Source organism: Oryzias melastigma, linkage group LG8, assembly GCF_002922805.2.
Source record: "Oryzias melastigma strain HK-1 linkage group LG8, ASM292280v2, whole genome shotgun sequence".
NCBI lineage: Eukaryota > Metazoa > Chordata > Actinopteri > Beloniformes > Adrianichthyidae > Oryzias > Oryzias melastigma.
This window is the reverse complement of record NC_050519.1, coordinates 171,194-186,188: the sequence shown is the minus strand read 5'-3', so window position 1 is coordinate 186,188 and position 14,995 is coordinate 171,194. Positions and strand designations below refer to the sequence as shown.

Genomic DNA, 14,995 nt, shown 5'->3' with positions numbered 1-14,995 from the left:
TTCGACCTGCTGACCTGCAAGAGTCACAGCTGTGACACCAGCTGTTTAGACTATGATGACAGGTATTACCCATAGACTGTACTATGGTCTCACCGTGGAATAACTGTGATTAAAAACCCATTAGGGGATCCGAGCCGCCATGTTATAGCTTCACAGGCTCCGAGACAGAGATATAAATATGTAAAATTAAAAAATAATTAATAATAATAGAAATAACTCACATTATTAATCGATTTTATTCGCTATGAACTAAAACGTTATAAAACAGCATCAGTCATGAATTAAATCTTTGAACAGGACTTTGGCGCCCTCTAGCGGTTATTTCTGTGATCGCAGCTCTTCAAAATCCGCTTTTTTCTCTTCACTTCCGGATTTTTACATTTTCTTATGGCTCATAAATCTCAAATAACATCCAGACTTTGTTTGATTTATGCAGCAACAAGTGTCCTGACTTGTGCGCTCAAACGGTTCTTAATTAGGAATCCGCGCTCCTATCAGAGCGCGCATGCTCAGTGGACGCGAACACCTGCTAATACCTGCCGCTGTCAGAGGCGCGCGGATGTTGCCCCTCTGATCTGACCGACGCAATCCCCAGATTAGCCCTTAACCTGGCGGATTTGCCGCACAGACGCACCTGATTCACTCGGAGGGTTCACGCGCCAGAGCGCACACGCTCCTCCATGTCGGTTCTTCCTCCGGGAGGATTTCTGGAAAAATAATCACTTTGGAAGGAAGTTCTCCTTAAGTGCTCGTGGGTAACTGCTTTACGCGCGTCTTTGGATGCGTTTTGTCAGTCGGAGCGCAGCGGAGCCATGGAGGATTTACGCAGAGCTCCAACATCCTGATGTGTTTGGAAAATGTTGGATTTTCTCGCCGATTTCCCGAGATCCAATAATGAGTGATATTCCCGCTTCCGGTGGAAACGTCGGCTTTAATCCCTCGCTGATTACGGCGCTCAGATGGATTGCGTCCTGCGCGCCAGCCGGGTCACATCAGGGACTTGTCGGCTGAATTCCACCGCCATGCTGGAGTCCTGTGTGCTGATCTAGAGCCGTTTGAGAGAGCGCGCCCCGACCTGCTCCGCCTGTGCCAGCATGAGGAGAGCCGTGCTAAAAGAAGCCGCCAAGAGGTTCCCCTGGCTGGCCAACGTCACTCTGTACGGCTGCCTGTTCGCCGGCGGGGACCTCGCGCACCAGCTCATCGCTCAGAGGGAGCACATAGACTGGAAACACACGCGGAATGTCGCCATCGTGGCCATCACTTTCCAGGGAAACTTCAATTATTTCTGGCTGCGCGCGCTGGAGAGACGCTTTCCCGGGAAGTCTGCGGGGATGGTTTTCCGCAAACTTCTGCTGGACCAAAGCTTCGCGTCGCCTTTGGCCACCAGTGTCTTCTACACAGGTGAGAAAGGTTATTCGGTTCTAAATAAGACACGGAAAGTTGGAGAACCTGAGGCAGAGCGCGCGGCCTCTGCTGACCTGTTCCAAACATGGACTCGTGTCTCTAGGGTGTGAAGAAACCAGAGAAGACCTCCTGTCGAGGCTCCTCCTCACTCCAACATCAAAGAGACAGATGGAAACGTAGACGAAGAGTCTCCATCTTGTGCGTAAAAGCGCACGGCGCCTCCATGTCTTAACCTGCTGGCTGCTCTGTGTCCTTCAGGGGTGAGCTTTTTGGAGGGAAAGGAGGACATCTTTGAGGACTGGAGGGAGAAGTTCTTCAACACCTGGAGGGTAAGAGAGAGAGCTAAGAGAGAGAGAGTCACCTTCTCTCTCCTCACGTCCCGCTGCAGCTCAGTCAGATTAACCTACTTTGCGCGCGCGCCGCTTCTGCTCTGCGGACGCAGCGAAGAGGATCTGATCCCGGTCCTGAAGGTGGTCGACCAGGCGGGCTGTGGGTTCATCCTGATGTGGAAATGTTTGAGTCGTTTTATTCTTAGATGCTTTCAGGTTGTTTTTCATCATTTTAATTGAATTATATATTTGAATTATATATTGTGTTATATATTGTGTTTAGACTAAATTTGTGACTAAATGACAAAATATCCGACATTGAACTTTGACACAAACGTACATCTGAACCTAATCCTTCATTATAATCCGTTCTGCTCTAAACCTCACAAGATCCCAAAATACAAACATGGCTCTCACCAAAATGTAACGAAAAAAATCCAAAATAATATTCTTACCCCGGAGGGGTCAAACTCAACCACACAAGAGGCCAAAATCCAGAACGCACCTTAGATCGAGGACCGAACAGGATAAACATTTAATGAACACTCTAAAACTACATTTATAAAACTTCAAAACCGTAACTTTTTAACATAATTATGAACTAGATATATAACATTACCTACAATAATGCTAGTGTGATGCTGGAAGATGAATTTATCCGCTGAAGATGCTGAAACTGATAGTTTAAAAACACTGAAGCTCTCAGCCAGTTGAAATATTAGTTAACTATTAGCTCATGATATGATATAAATCCCAAGACAATATGTCATCATTTTTTTTATTATGAATTAAGAATTATTTGAATATTAATAAACTTTCACAAAAGTAAAATAGTAAACATCATTTAACATTAAGGACTGCAGCTGTATCTCATAAACTTGTTGCTTCTCATAACTCCAATGAGGCAAATTTCTTTGTGATTTTGGGCTATATAAATAAAATAAAATAAATTGAATAAGTAAACTCATGGTGCTTTTATTTTGGTAATTTAGAAACTATTTGGATGACTCATTATCGCATTGATTGGTAGTATTTCAACTGAAACAATATCACGATATTTGACTGGATATTTTCTTGTTTTAAAAACAGAGACATGATGAAGAGGAGAACTGATGAAGGTTTCATAACTTCAAAGAGAATCATATTTAAAAAGATTAAATTCCACTAAAATCCATAAAAGTTTGAACTCATGATGAAAACAAGAGAACAGGACTAAAACGTTTAGGGGACAGACTGTTTTGATGTTAAATGTGAGGAGAAACGAGGTTGAGGAGATGAGGACAGACGTTTAGAGTTCAGCTGCTGAGACGCTAAAACACTCCAGAACTCTGAAATCCTTGATGTTTTCCGTCTGTTTCCATCTCGTCTGTTGACTAAATCTCCTTCTTCTCCTTCCAGACTGGACTCATGTACTGGCCCTTCATGCAGGTAACTGTTTCTGTCTGCATCCTCTCGCTGTCCCGCAGCAACAATCAACCCATCAAACTTTATTCCCCCTACGGCGTCGACAACACATACCAGACATACTGACCAATAGTGGGCGGCGACCACGCAATCCTGGCGGCGCTAATCGCCCTGAAAAGACACACGAGGATGGAACAGGAATGATGTCAAAGATTCATGTTGGATCGCAGTAGAACGACAGACTGAAGAACATACACATAGAATCACATGGATGTAACACAGGAGGTCCACGGCCGTGCGCCATCGTACAGCGCTGTAGCCGGGGGGGGGTCAGGAAAAGAGAGGAGGAGTGCAGGTTTCCATGACAACCGGCTCTGTTTATCGCACTTTCAGAGGATTGTTTTGATTCAGTTCCAGCCAGCACGGTCATGTGGTTTAGAGTGGCAGAAAGTGTGGCCCCACCTGTGTTTGCCACATTGGCTTCAGTGGGTTAGCTTGCTATGCTAGCCAGCCTCCAGGTGGACAGTGGAGCTCGCTAGCTAACTACAGCAGAGCTCGCTAGCTCCATGTACGCTAGCTAGCCTCCACCTGTGTTTGCCCACCTAAGCTAATGTGGGGCGCACACGTTCTACTCACTTTAAACACATGATCCCGCTTGACCTCTCCGGCTGGGGTCAAAGGGGTGTGCCCGTGGCTCGGGGGTTCCTGATCAGAGATGCTTGTTTAGGTGCAGGTAGACTCACCTGTTGAGGTGCTGATTTATGGTGGAATATTTATCTGGTCAATTTCCCTCAATTTGATCGTAATTTTCTTCAAGCTGTTTGCAGCTCCAGAGGGAGACCTTGACGTACGAGGGCAAACAGAAGATGCTGCATTTGCCCCGAGGGTCATCCACACCAAGCCGTAAACGGGATGAGACAGAGATCCTCGGTTATGAAACAGATAATGGAGCTCAGAGAAAAGCTTCGGCTCTCGGTGATAATGGAGTGAAGTGACAGTCAGGTGTTCAGCAGAACCTGTTCAGGCTCCAGAACTCACCTGGAGGAGAGTCCCGACGACAGTTTTGGACTCAAACTTTTTTGAGAAGTTGCAGACAAACATCTTTTTTCAGGAGAAACTTGAGAAGATGCTGCTGTTCCTCATGGAGCAGAATCCCATCATGTTTTCAGCAGAAGTTCACAAAACAATCCTTTCTATCATCCTTCCTGATGTCTGACTCAAACTCCGCCCTCTCTGCTCTCTAAGCTCCGCCTTTCTCCCTCCTCAGTTTCTGAACTTCGCCCTGATGCCGCTCCACCTGCGGACCGCCTTCATGGGCTGCTGCGCCTTCCTCTGGGCCGCCTTCCTGTGCTTCTCCCGGCAGAACGGCGACGGCACCGCCACCGTGGCGCTGGCCTTCGTCATGGACCCCAGGAAGACTCTGGAGGAGATGAGGGAGGCTCGGCTGGCCCGGAGGAGGAAGCAGATCCAGAGGGAGAACTGAGGGAGGAAGAGGAAGAGGATGCTGCTCCTGAGATGAAGGAGGAACTGGAGCAGCATCTCTGAGCTGAAGACTTTCTATCTGTCACACGCACAAACCCAGCAGAGAAACACCTGCAGGAAACCTCTCAGGTGAGTCGGCAGGAATCATCTGAACGGACCTGAAAGGCTGCAATAATATTTAATAACAGTTTATAGAAGAAAAGATCTGGAGAAGGAAACGTTAGTTTGACCTGCAGGTCTGAGCGCGCTCGCTTTTCTCTGGAGGATTTCTCTAACAAATGTTCAGATGAAGCTCAAAGTAGAGAACAGAAACACAAAAACATTCATTTAAAGTCGAATTCCACCAGTTTATGTGAGAAAAGTCCAAAAATAAACACAACAACATGAAAGACGGTCGTATGATTAAAATCACCCGTAAAAGCAACACCGCCCCCGCTCCTCTCCCCAACCCACCTTAAACCACAGCAGAGAGTGATTGATTACGTCAACCTTTGAGGTGTTTTATTCACCTTTTTAAATGATTACTTTTTTATTTTTATACATGAAATGAGTGAATGAGTGGTGGTGCGTCAAACTGTTTAACAAGCAAAAATTATATATATATATATATATATATATATATTTGGGCTGTAAAAAATTAATGCATTAACACACTCAATTAATAAAAAATAATTAACACATTAATTTCTATTAACACAACTTAATTAAAGTAACAGTCCTTCTCTTTAACTCGGCGGTTCAGGTTTCCGCGGCGTTCGTTAAAAAACATTTTATCGGGTTTTATCCCACTTATACCACGGTCACTTACAAAAGAAATAAATATTCAATCGTTTTTTAGCTCTTTATTCTTGATATTTTTGAGGTTTAGATCACTTTTTCACCTAAAGTGGACTGTTTGATCGGTGGTCCAGTGCCATAAATAAATACATTTGACCTGGTAAAACATTGTGATTAATCCCAACACAAAAGTGCCATTAATCCGATTCTTTTTTAATCAATTGACAGCACGAATTAAAAATAAATGTGCTAATGAAGAGTTTTGTGTGTGATTTTATATTGTGAATATTCGCAAATAATAAGTAGTCGGCAAATACTGAGACAAAAAATAAATATATAGCGATCAATCCTAATTAATTTTTTCCAGTTTGCAATTAATGAATTATTTTTTTTAATTGATTCCCAGCCCTAATATATATATATACACATAATGATTGTTATTTAGTGCCCCTTTCAGCAGATGGCGCCCTAGGCGGCCGCCTATGCCAGGGCCGGCCCTGGTCAGTGAGCCCTGAAGGTCTGAGGATTCTGAAGTGGTTCAGAGTTTCTGCGTTTTGTCTGCAGACTCTGAGCTGTGGCTGAATCTACAACACGACGTCCAGTTTTGATGAAACGGGTCCTTTGACCAAACGTCAACATGTGACGACCTGGAAATGAGCTCCTGTTGGAATGTTAGGCTGATTCCTGAGGAGTCCTGAGCTGTAGAGTCCTGACCTGTAGAGTCCTGACCTGCAGGAGTCCTGACCTGTAGAGTCCTGACCTGTAGAGTCCTGAGCTGTAGAGTCCTGACCTGCAGGAGTCCTGACCTGCAGGAGTCCTGACCTGTAGAGTCCTGACCTGTAGAGTCCTGACCTGTAGAGTCCTGAGCTGTAGAGTCCTGACCTGCTCCTCCTCCTGCAGACGGGAGTCAGTGTTGGTCGGGATGTGGAGGAGTCAGACTCCCGTTATTCTCTGAAGGATCTCCAAACAAAAACGATCAAAGTGACTTTAGGGGAACATTTTCCAGAGCAGGAATGATTCTGATGATGGTTACAAATACTCAGTGAATCCAGCAGGTCCTGTGTTTTCGAGTGTGGAGTTGGTGCTCACTCGGTTCTCCTGCCGTTTCTGCAGAACTCTGCTGGGATTTCTGAAGCTGAAGATCAGATGTCTCCGAGCGTTTGATCATCAGGTCCAGATCCGCCTGTAGATCCCAGAGATCACCTTCTCCTCCTGACGTTCAGATCAAAACAGATCCCTCTCCACGCTCCGACATGAACTAAATCAAAAAGCTGAGCGTGCTCGGTCTGCTGCAGGTCAAAAACAAAGAACTGTTTTAGAATCTAAGATCCCAGATCGATTTAGATCCATGAAACCCTCTGGAGGCTCTCAGTTTTCCCGGGCTGCACCCGCTGTGCCTTTTCTCAGCAACAAGGATTCTGCAGGACGAGAACTGGGTTCTGGTTCTGGTGAAGCTCAGTTTGGACTCGAGACAAAGTTCTGAAGAAACGCTGTGGAGGCTCACATCTGAGTTTGAGATTTCTCTGAACATTCTGATTGTTTTTTAAATGAAAAACTGTGAGAGTATTTATCTCATTTCTAATGACTTTGATGTCACAGACGAACAAAAACATCTTCTAAATCTGATCCACCAGCAGAAGATAAAGCAGCTTTAATGACTCCTGATTCTCTGAAAGGTTATCGGATCATCTGATCATCTGATCATCTGATCATCTGATCATCTGATCATCTGATCATCTGATCATCCCCTTCGATAGAAATCAGAATAAATATGTGAAATGACTGCAGAAGGTTTTTGGATTCTTGGTTGATCTTCTGCTCTGGTCTGATGCCCCGCCCCCCATCAGCATCATGTCAGAACTACCTCACGCCCCGCCGTCCCACACGGATCAGGACCCGCTCCCATCTGCCATCAGCCCGGATACCTTATTGTTGCGTACCTCCTCCTCACCTGGAGCAGCAGGCGGGTCGGTGCTGCTGCTTCTGGACTCAGAGTAAACGTCTCCTGGACTTCAGCTCTGAATTATGTTTGAAGTTAAGGAACGAGGTTTGTAGGCATGAGAACCTGACGGTCATCATCAAACGGGTCGGTTCTGTCTGATCAGGACCCGGCAGAGCGGTCCGGCAGCTCTGTCCCGCTCCGCTCCACGAATTGGATTATGACACGGCCACACTAGAACGGGATTTCAGGAGGAAACTGTGTCACGGTTAAGCTGCGACGCTGCAGAGGTGCTGAACCTGATCCACCTGCAGATTAGGAGTGATGATATATCTGGAGCTGAGGAGCTGAGCAGAACCCGCCCTTTGATCACAATAATCACACTAAACTCTTCAAAGTTCAGATCAAAAAGAGTTGGAGGTTCAGGAATCCTCTCCTGGGAACTTTCTTCATTCGTTTCATGGATCCGAGTCAAGATCTGATGAAGACTCTGGATGAAGATAATCTCAAAATTGTTCTCATCCATGATCTGAAGGAAAGGACGGAGCTGCACGTTCTGATTTTATGTTGGAATTCCAAACTGAAGGAAAAGTGATGAAACTTTTGGTTTGCCTCAGAGCCTTTGAAGTTCTTATCTTTAACAAATAAAGATCCGTCTGATCCGTCTCCTGTCAGTGATGTTCTCTCCTCTATGAGATCCTTCTTGAATGTATTTTCTGTCTCTGAATGGATTCAATCTCATGACTGGGAAATAAAGAATTTATTGTCATAAATCTGAATGAATCTTCGGTCCGTTCTCTGAACCTGCTTCTGTTGGGGGTCATGGGGTTGCTGGAGCCTATCCCACACTCCTTCACATTCACAGGGATCGGTTTTAGACCCATCAGTGAACTTATAGAAGTTTCTTTAGACTGTAGAGATGGAGAAAACATCCAGACTCCACCCAGGATTTGAACCGTTGGGTGAGGGGGCTAACCACTACACCACCATGCCACCTCTTAAATGAATCCATCACTTTTTAACATTTCTTCCCACACATTGTTTCTTTTAAATCCTCTTCAGATGAGAGTCTGTGAATCCAAAAGATGAAACAGCTGAGGAACTGAGCAGGTGAAAATGGGCGGGGCTACAGGTGGTTATGACACCTGTGAGGACGCCAGTCTGTCACGCAAAGAACAAACCCATGAGACCGTGTGTGAATCTCTTCCATTTCCTGAGGAGATGTTCAAGCCACGTCCGAATTTCTGAGTCCGTTTGGACGTCTCTGAACTACGGAAAGCCAAGGGGGCCAATAGTCGCCAGGAAAACAGAGTTTTTATTGCCAAAAATCGCCAGGAAGACGCAGTTTTTTTTACTGCTCTTCACCTATTGACTGTATAAGAAAGAACTTACAGTTTTTACAGTCAATGACTTTACCTAACAATTTTTGGCCCCTTTGGCTTGCCATAGGCCACGACAGGACGACCAGGTTGTGTGGTGAAGGTCACAGCTGCTAATCTCCCGCCAGCGGAGGAAACCAGATATGAAGCGAACGCAGAGTGGATTGGAGTGTGTGCGTGTGTGTGCACGCGCGTGTGCACGTGTGTGTGCGTGTGTACCAACTGTCCATTTGGATTAACTGGGATCAGATGCTCCAGTGTAATCCCTCTGGAAAGGACGGAGCTGAACCCGTTTCCTCTCTGACCCGCCAGCAGGAAGCCAGCGTGACCAATCACAGGCGAGGAAGCCGTCAGGTGTTCAGAGGACATCTAAATGATGATGGCCAGCATCAGTCAGAGAACCTTGAGGAGCAGCAGGAGGAGACGGTCTGAGGAGAACATCATCTGCAGCAGGATGGTGGATGGTGATTGGTCGATTTGCTCCTTTAACAGCTTCTTTGTCCGTTTCTCAAACATACTTATTTGTGTGGCTTTTTAATCCTTTATTGTGAAAAAATATCGTTTTAGCCGCTTCTGTTGACCCAGAGGAGAGATGAGTAAAAATAAATAAAAGTAAAAAAGGGAAAAAATCTGGACGTTTTCTTTTTTTCCTGAAATGATTCATGTCAGAAAGTGTTTAGAAAAATATTTATAAGTGTAAAAATACACATATTTTGACATTATTTCTTACTGTGTTAAAACTAAAAATGAATAAATAATATTTTAAAAAATAATTTAAAATGGGAGAAAACTAGCTTTTGCTTCAGTTTCTATAATAAAATAGATCATTGATTTTCTTCAGAAAACTTCTGAAAATGAGACTTTGATAAGACTATAATTAAATGGTTTCAGTGTATTTTATTTCCATGAACAGTTTTTTCTTTTGGTGTTTGTGTTTCTCACACATAATTATTTTTGGGCTTTTTAAACTTTTTTTGTGAAAAAAAAAATAGAATTTTAGGTTTTTTATTGACCAGAGGAGGGGAGACGTGCAAAAATGAAATAAAGCAAAAAAGAAAGGAAACAAATCTTCATAAATGTGAATATTTATACTTTTACATGATGTGCTTTTTCTTAAGTTCTTAAAAATAAACATAAATAAATAATGAATGAAAATGTAATTTTAAAAAATGGGGGGAAAGTAGTTTTTTTCTTCATACAAACAGTTTTTATAGGTAATAATGAAATAATCGGCTATAATTTATTTTCTTTATGAAACTTTTTGAAATGAGGCTTTGATCAGACCTTATAAATTAAAGGTTTCCTTTCCCTGAACTGTTTTTCTTTTGTTTTGTGTGTCTTTTAAAAACTTTATTCATAAACCCTCCGTTCACACGATGTTCTCATCCATATTCATCAGATGCCCAGATTTCCCACGACACATGAACGCATCACCGGTCTGCTGCGGTCCGTCAACCCGTCTAGACCTCCGTGGATTAATGGACGCCCCGCCCCAGAACCCATCGTCCATCTCTGATTGGTCGGATACTCCACAGCCCGCCCATGCAGCTGTGATTGACAGGCTCTAGACAAATAGAGGCAGAGAGTGAGGACGGTGTCTCGCTTGTGATTGGTCGGTGGGCGTGGCCAACATGAATGGCGACTCGCATTGTTCGACGTCTTCTTAGAACGGAGAGGAACTTTTCCAACTCCAGGCAAGTTTGATTCTGGTCGTTTTAGCGTAAATATTCCGACAAACACATCACGATTCAGATTATTACTAAAATAGAATACGATACGATCTTTTTAGATTCACATTTTGGGCTAAAAAGAGCCTTTGATACGTAGACGGACCGAAGAGCGATGTTTGGGTCCGCTGGGATTTAAACGGTTAACGCAGAACTCCGTTAGCCGGTGTAGCTAGCAGTAAGTCAGAAACCGTCTCAGACTTTCCCGGTTCTTTTCGGTATTTCATTAAAACAGTCGAAACTTTTCTGAAACTTTGTGAGCGTCCAAGTTTCCCGTTTTCACGAAACATCGGCTCGGTTCCGTTTTGGGATTCGAACCTCTCATTTCCCATCAGAAATGTTTACATGTTTGTGTTAAAAGTGTTTGTTTGTGATGGTTTTGATCTCGTCTGTAAACCGCATCTTCCCGGTCACGTTCTGGGCGCACGCGCCTTCCGTCCCGCAGGTTTTGCGGTGATCCGCTCCGAGCCGGAGATGGGAGACCCGCAGCCGCAGTTCGAGTCCCCGCAGGAGGAGCTCCGGTTCTGGAAGGAGCAGGCCGCCAGACACCAGCAGAGGTGGGTCCGGTCCGGTTCTGTTCTATCCGCTGATCTCTGTCCTTCACCTGGATGTTCAGGTGAGGTGACGTCAGACTGGTGAGGGAGGAGCCTCTGGACCAGCTGTGGTCTGTAGGAATAGAACAGACTAGAACAGAACCTTTCATGTCATTATTTATCATTCAGGGACGTTTGTCTCTGAGGTGACAGCAGAAGGAGGCGGAGTCTCTCCATTCTGCAGGTTGGTGGTGGAGAACAGATGAAAGAGGAGATGTTTGTCCAAGGAACGTTTCAAAGGATGCTGAGGTTCTCTTTGGGAGGGACGGATCCGGAATGAATCAGATCCTGTAGATCAAAAGCATCAAAGTCAAGGCCCGGGGGCCGGATCCAGCCCTCTGGGTGATTCTATCTGGAGAGTAAAATATTGAAAGTTATTTAAGGTTTAAGTTGATTTATTCTGGAATGATATTCCTGCCTTTTATTATTCATAATTATGTTATAAAGTTACAGTTCTGTTAGCTTTATGGACTATTTTGACATTTACTAAGATCATTTAGGTTATTTTGGATTTTGTAGCTCTGATTCGCATATTTGTAGGTCTAGAGGAAGACCAAAGAGGAGGTTTATGGATGCAGTGAATGAAGACATGAAGGTGGCTGGTGTTAGAGTGGAGGATGCTGAAGACAGGCTTAGATGGAGGAAACTGATTCGCTGTGGCGACCCCTGAAGGGAAAAGCCCAAAGGAAAAGAAGATTTAGGTTATTTTGGAGTTTAGCTAATTTTTCAGTCAGATGCTTGCAGTTTTGGCTAATATATGTTTTTTTAAGGCTAATTTAGCATTCAACTAATATTTTAGTTTGCTATTACCTTCAGCATCTTCAGCTTCCAGCATTCACACTAACATTATCACAGGTAATCCTAAATATCTAGTTCATAATTATGTTAAAAAGTTAGTTTTAAAGTTTTAAAAATGTAGTTTCTATAAATGTTTATCCCGTCCGTCCCGTGACCTCAGGTGTGTTTTGGATTTTGGCCTCTTGTGTGGTTGAGTTTGACTCTCCCGCTGAAGATGTTCTGGGAGCAGGAGGAACAGGGATGATGTTGGGAAAGGATGCTGAGGAGGTTCATGGATGAGAGGAGAGGGGTGGATGGAGCAGCAGAGAGGAGGAGGAGCATCTTCAGCATGTTAGTAAAAGGTTTGGACATGACCAGGACCATCAGGACCGTCAGCCTCTGGATCAGCGTTTGAGATCATGAACGTATCAGAACTTCAGTCACGTCTTCACTTTTATTTTGAAATCCAAGTTTCTTTGGTTTAAACGTTTTTCTGATCAAACTCCAGATTTTAAATTAATGGAGGATGGAAGAAGATTTCTTTTGACGTGAAGTTTCTGCTCCTGAAATGTTTGTTGATCCAGAATTTTCTTTTTTTTTGTTTAAATTCTGAGAACTTTTACTGGTTGAAATGTTGCTGCTTCTCCATGAAAATCTTGACCTGAAAACGTTTGTCTGATCTGGACTTTGATGGTTTTGAGCCAAACGTCTTCAGGATCAGCGTCTGAGTTCAGAACGACACAAACTGTTCATCTCATGTCAGAAAAACTTGATGTTCTTTCTTTTAAAATAACTTCATGTTTCCAGATGTGGTTCATAGTTTTTCTGAATCTTTGGTTTCCTTTCTACCGTTCATGTTCTGACTGTTTCTTCATGTTCTTCTGCTTCTCTCCTTTATTCTCTGTCCTCCCATGACTTCCTGGTTCTCCTGTAAACGTTCTCGTTTTCATGGTCGCTGAAGGAAACCTTCAGGAAAGTTGAACTTTCTGGATGAAAGATTCTGCAGGACAAACCTGAAAAACCTTCAGATGTTTCAACCTTGTTGTTTCCGTGTCTGAAACCTTCTCTGGTTCACCCAAACCTCCTCCTGTCTCCTGATCCCAAACTTCCTCTGAGTCTCCTGAACTCCTGCAGAGAAATGCTAGTTTATCCCTGATCCGACTGCATGAACTGACCAGATCCTCCGACTCTTCCTGCAGTGCCGAGGAGGCGCGGGAGGAGCTGCAGGAGTTCCAGCAGATGAGTCGGGACTACGAGGCGGAGCTGGAGACGGAGCTGAAGCAGTGCGAGGCCCGAAACCGGGAGCTGCTCGCCACCAACCAACGCCTTCGCACGGAGCTGGAGAACTACAAGGTGTGTGGCAGAAAGCAGACGACGTCGAGTTAACCAAGTCAGGGAGGTCGACTGCAGGTCTCCAGGTCTGCACGTCTGCAGGTCTGCAGGTCTCCAGGTCTGCACATCTGCAGGTCTGCAGGACTCCAGTTCTGCAGTTCTGCAGTTGTGCAGGTCTGCAGGTCTGTGGGTCTCCAGGTCTGCAGGTCTGCAGGTCTGCACGTCTGCACGTCTGCACGTCTGCAGGTCTCCAGGTCTGCAGGTCTGCAGGTCTCCAGGTCTGCGTGCTCCGAAGCGTTCTGCTGTCAGATCTTCCCGGCTCTGTAGGTTCCTTCATTTGCATTCAGCCGCGTCGGCGTGTCTTCAAACGGGGATTTTCATGTCGGTCAGCTGATAAAAGTGGAGATTGGTGGCTCCGCCTCCTGCTCCAAACAGAGGAGCCTTTCAGGAGGAAGGAGCAGCTGACGGCTCCCGCTCCGTGTCTGGAGGAGACGGCAGCTCCTCCCTCCCGGCGCCGCTCTGGTCGGTCGTCTGTGTGGACAGAAACACAGAGGAGCTGCACGCCGTTTGTGTGCGAGCGTGCACGTGCAGAGCGAGCTCCGCTCCTTGTGCTCAGCGCTCCCTCTCAGGTCATTGTGCGTGAGAGCGAGGGCGTGGCCTCTGTGAGGTGAACGGCTCGGTAGCTGTTCCAGGTCTTTAGGCAGAAACACGAGTCTGCAGATTTATGAGGAGAAATGTCCCAGATTGGTGCTCAGGTGCAGCTGGAAGATCATCTCTTCCTGATTTCATCTCCATCATCCAGAAGATTCAGACAGAAGGAAAGTCTCAGTCTGTGCTCACCTGTCCTACAAGAACAGGTGTGTTCTGAGGAACTGTCAGCAGAACTCCTGCCGTCCTCTAACGTTCATGAAGCTCCAGCCTCACAGAGATCGTCTGATCTTGTTTCAGAAGATCAGCTGATCTGATCTGATGGATGTTTGTGGAATTCCTCAGAACATGCTGGAACGGGTCGGTTTCAGCTGCTGAAGCTCTCCTGTTCTTCTCTGTTCTTCAGGAGAAGTACGAGGCTCAGCACTCCGAGGCGTGCCGGCAGATCTCCGTCCTGGAGGGAGAGCTCGCCGAGACGTCGGCGGTCCGAGATCAGCTGCAGAAGTACATCCGAGAGCTGGAGCAGGCCAACGACGACCTGGAGCGCACCAAGAGGTCCTCTGCTGCTGCAATCGGACACGGGGAACCTCTGGGGGTCAGCTTGAACGTCCGTCTCTGTCCTCAGGGCCACCATCATGTCTCTGGAGGACTTTGAGCAGCGCATGAACCAGGTCATCGAGAGGAACGCCTTCCTGGAGAGCGAGCTGGACGAGAAGGAGAACCTGCTGGAGTCGGTGCAGCGGCTGAAGGACGAGGCCCGAGGTGAGTTTCAGGCTCTGGGGCGCCTCCTGCTGGCGGCGCCTCCTGCTGGCGGCGCCTCCTGCTGGCGGCGCCTCCTGCTGGTGGCGCCTTCTGCTGGCGGCGCCTCCTCCTGGCGGCGCTCCTGACTGTGCGGCGTTTGTGTGTCAGACCTGCGGCAGGAGCTGGCCGTGCAGCAGAAGCAGCAGGTCCAGGACCGGAAGCCGTCGCTCAGCGGGTCGCTCAAAGGCCCGCCGACCTCCAGCGGACCGCCCACGCCGCCTCTCACCCCCCCCGACAGAAGAGCAGAGGACAAAGTCGCCTCCAAGCCGCCGCCATCGTCCTCCGCCGTCACGCCGCCCAGACCTGCCGCCCCCACAGACAACTTCTCCTCGCCGCCGCCGTCCATCAGCAGAGGTCAGAACAGATCTGACCTTTCTGTGTTTCTGTACACACCTGAACAGGT

At 46.2% G+C, this 14,995-nt stretch overlaps 2 protein-coding genes across 3 annotated transcripts in view; both read left to right on the top strand.

Annotated features, from left to right (window-relative positions):
- Positions 1–656: 656 nt before the first annotated feature.
- Positions 657–5,201, top strand: mpv17l (MPV17 mitochondrial membrane protein like). Its single transcript, XM_024271903.2, has 4 exons — positions 657–1,401; positions 1,663–1,733; positions 3,132–3,161; positions 4,405–5,201. The coding sequence occupies exons 1-4, from the start codon at positions 1,095–1,097 to the stop codon at positions 4,618–4,620; spliced, it is 624 nt and encodes a 207-aa protein (XP_024127671.1). The 5' UTR covers positions 657–1,094; the 3' UTR covers positions 4,621–5,201.
- A 5,063-nt stretch (positions 5,202–10,264) lies between these two features.
- LOC112146217 (nuclear distribution protein nudE homolog 1) overlaps positions 10,265–14,995 on the top strand; it is a 23,757-nt gene continuing 19,026 nt past the window's right edge. For both annotated transcript variants that reach the window (XM_036213082.1, XM_024271901.2), the window contains exons 1-6: positions 10,265–10,408; positions 10,887–10,998; positions 13,011–13,164; positions 14,198–14,346; positions 14,417–14,553; positions 14,701–14,946. In XM_036213082.1, the coding sequence (XP_036068975.1) occupies positions 10,916–10,998; positions 13,011–13,164; positions 14,198–14,346; positions 14,417–14,553; positions 14,701–14,946 (769 nt within the window). In that variant the 5' untranslated portion in view covers positions 10,265–10,408; positions 10,887–10,915. The remainder of the gene's footprint in view (positions 10,409–10,886; positions 10,999–13,010; positions 13,165–14,197; positions 14,347–14,416; positions 14,554–14,700; positions 14,947–14,995) is intronic.

Excerpts from the sequence above, each read along its gene's own strand:
- mpv17l (XM_024271903.2), top strand. The coding sequence starts at position 1,095 with ATGAGGAGAGCCGTGCTAAAAGAAGCCGCCAAGAGGTTCCCCTGGCTG. Across the intron at positions 1,734-3,131 it reads AGTTCTTCAACACCTGGAGG|ACTGGACTCATGTACTGGCC; the intron begins GTAAGAGAGAGA and ends TTCTCCTTCCAG. Across the intron at positions 3,162-4,404 it reads TGTACTGGCCCTTCATGCAG|TTTCTGAACTTCGCCCTGAT; the intron begins GTAACTGTTTCT and ends CTCCCTCCTCAG.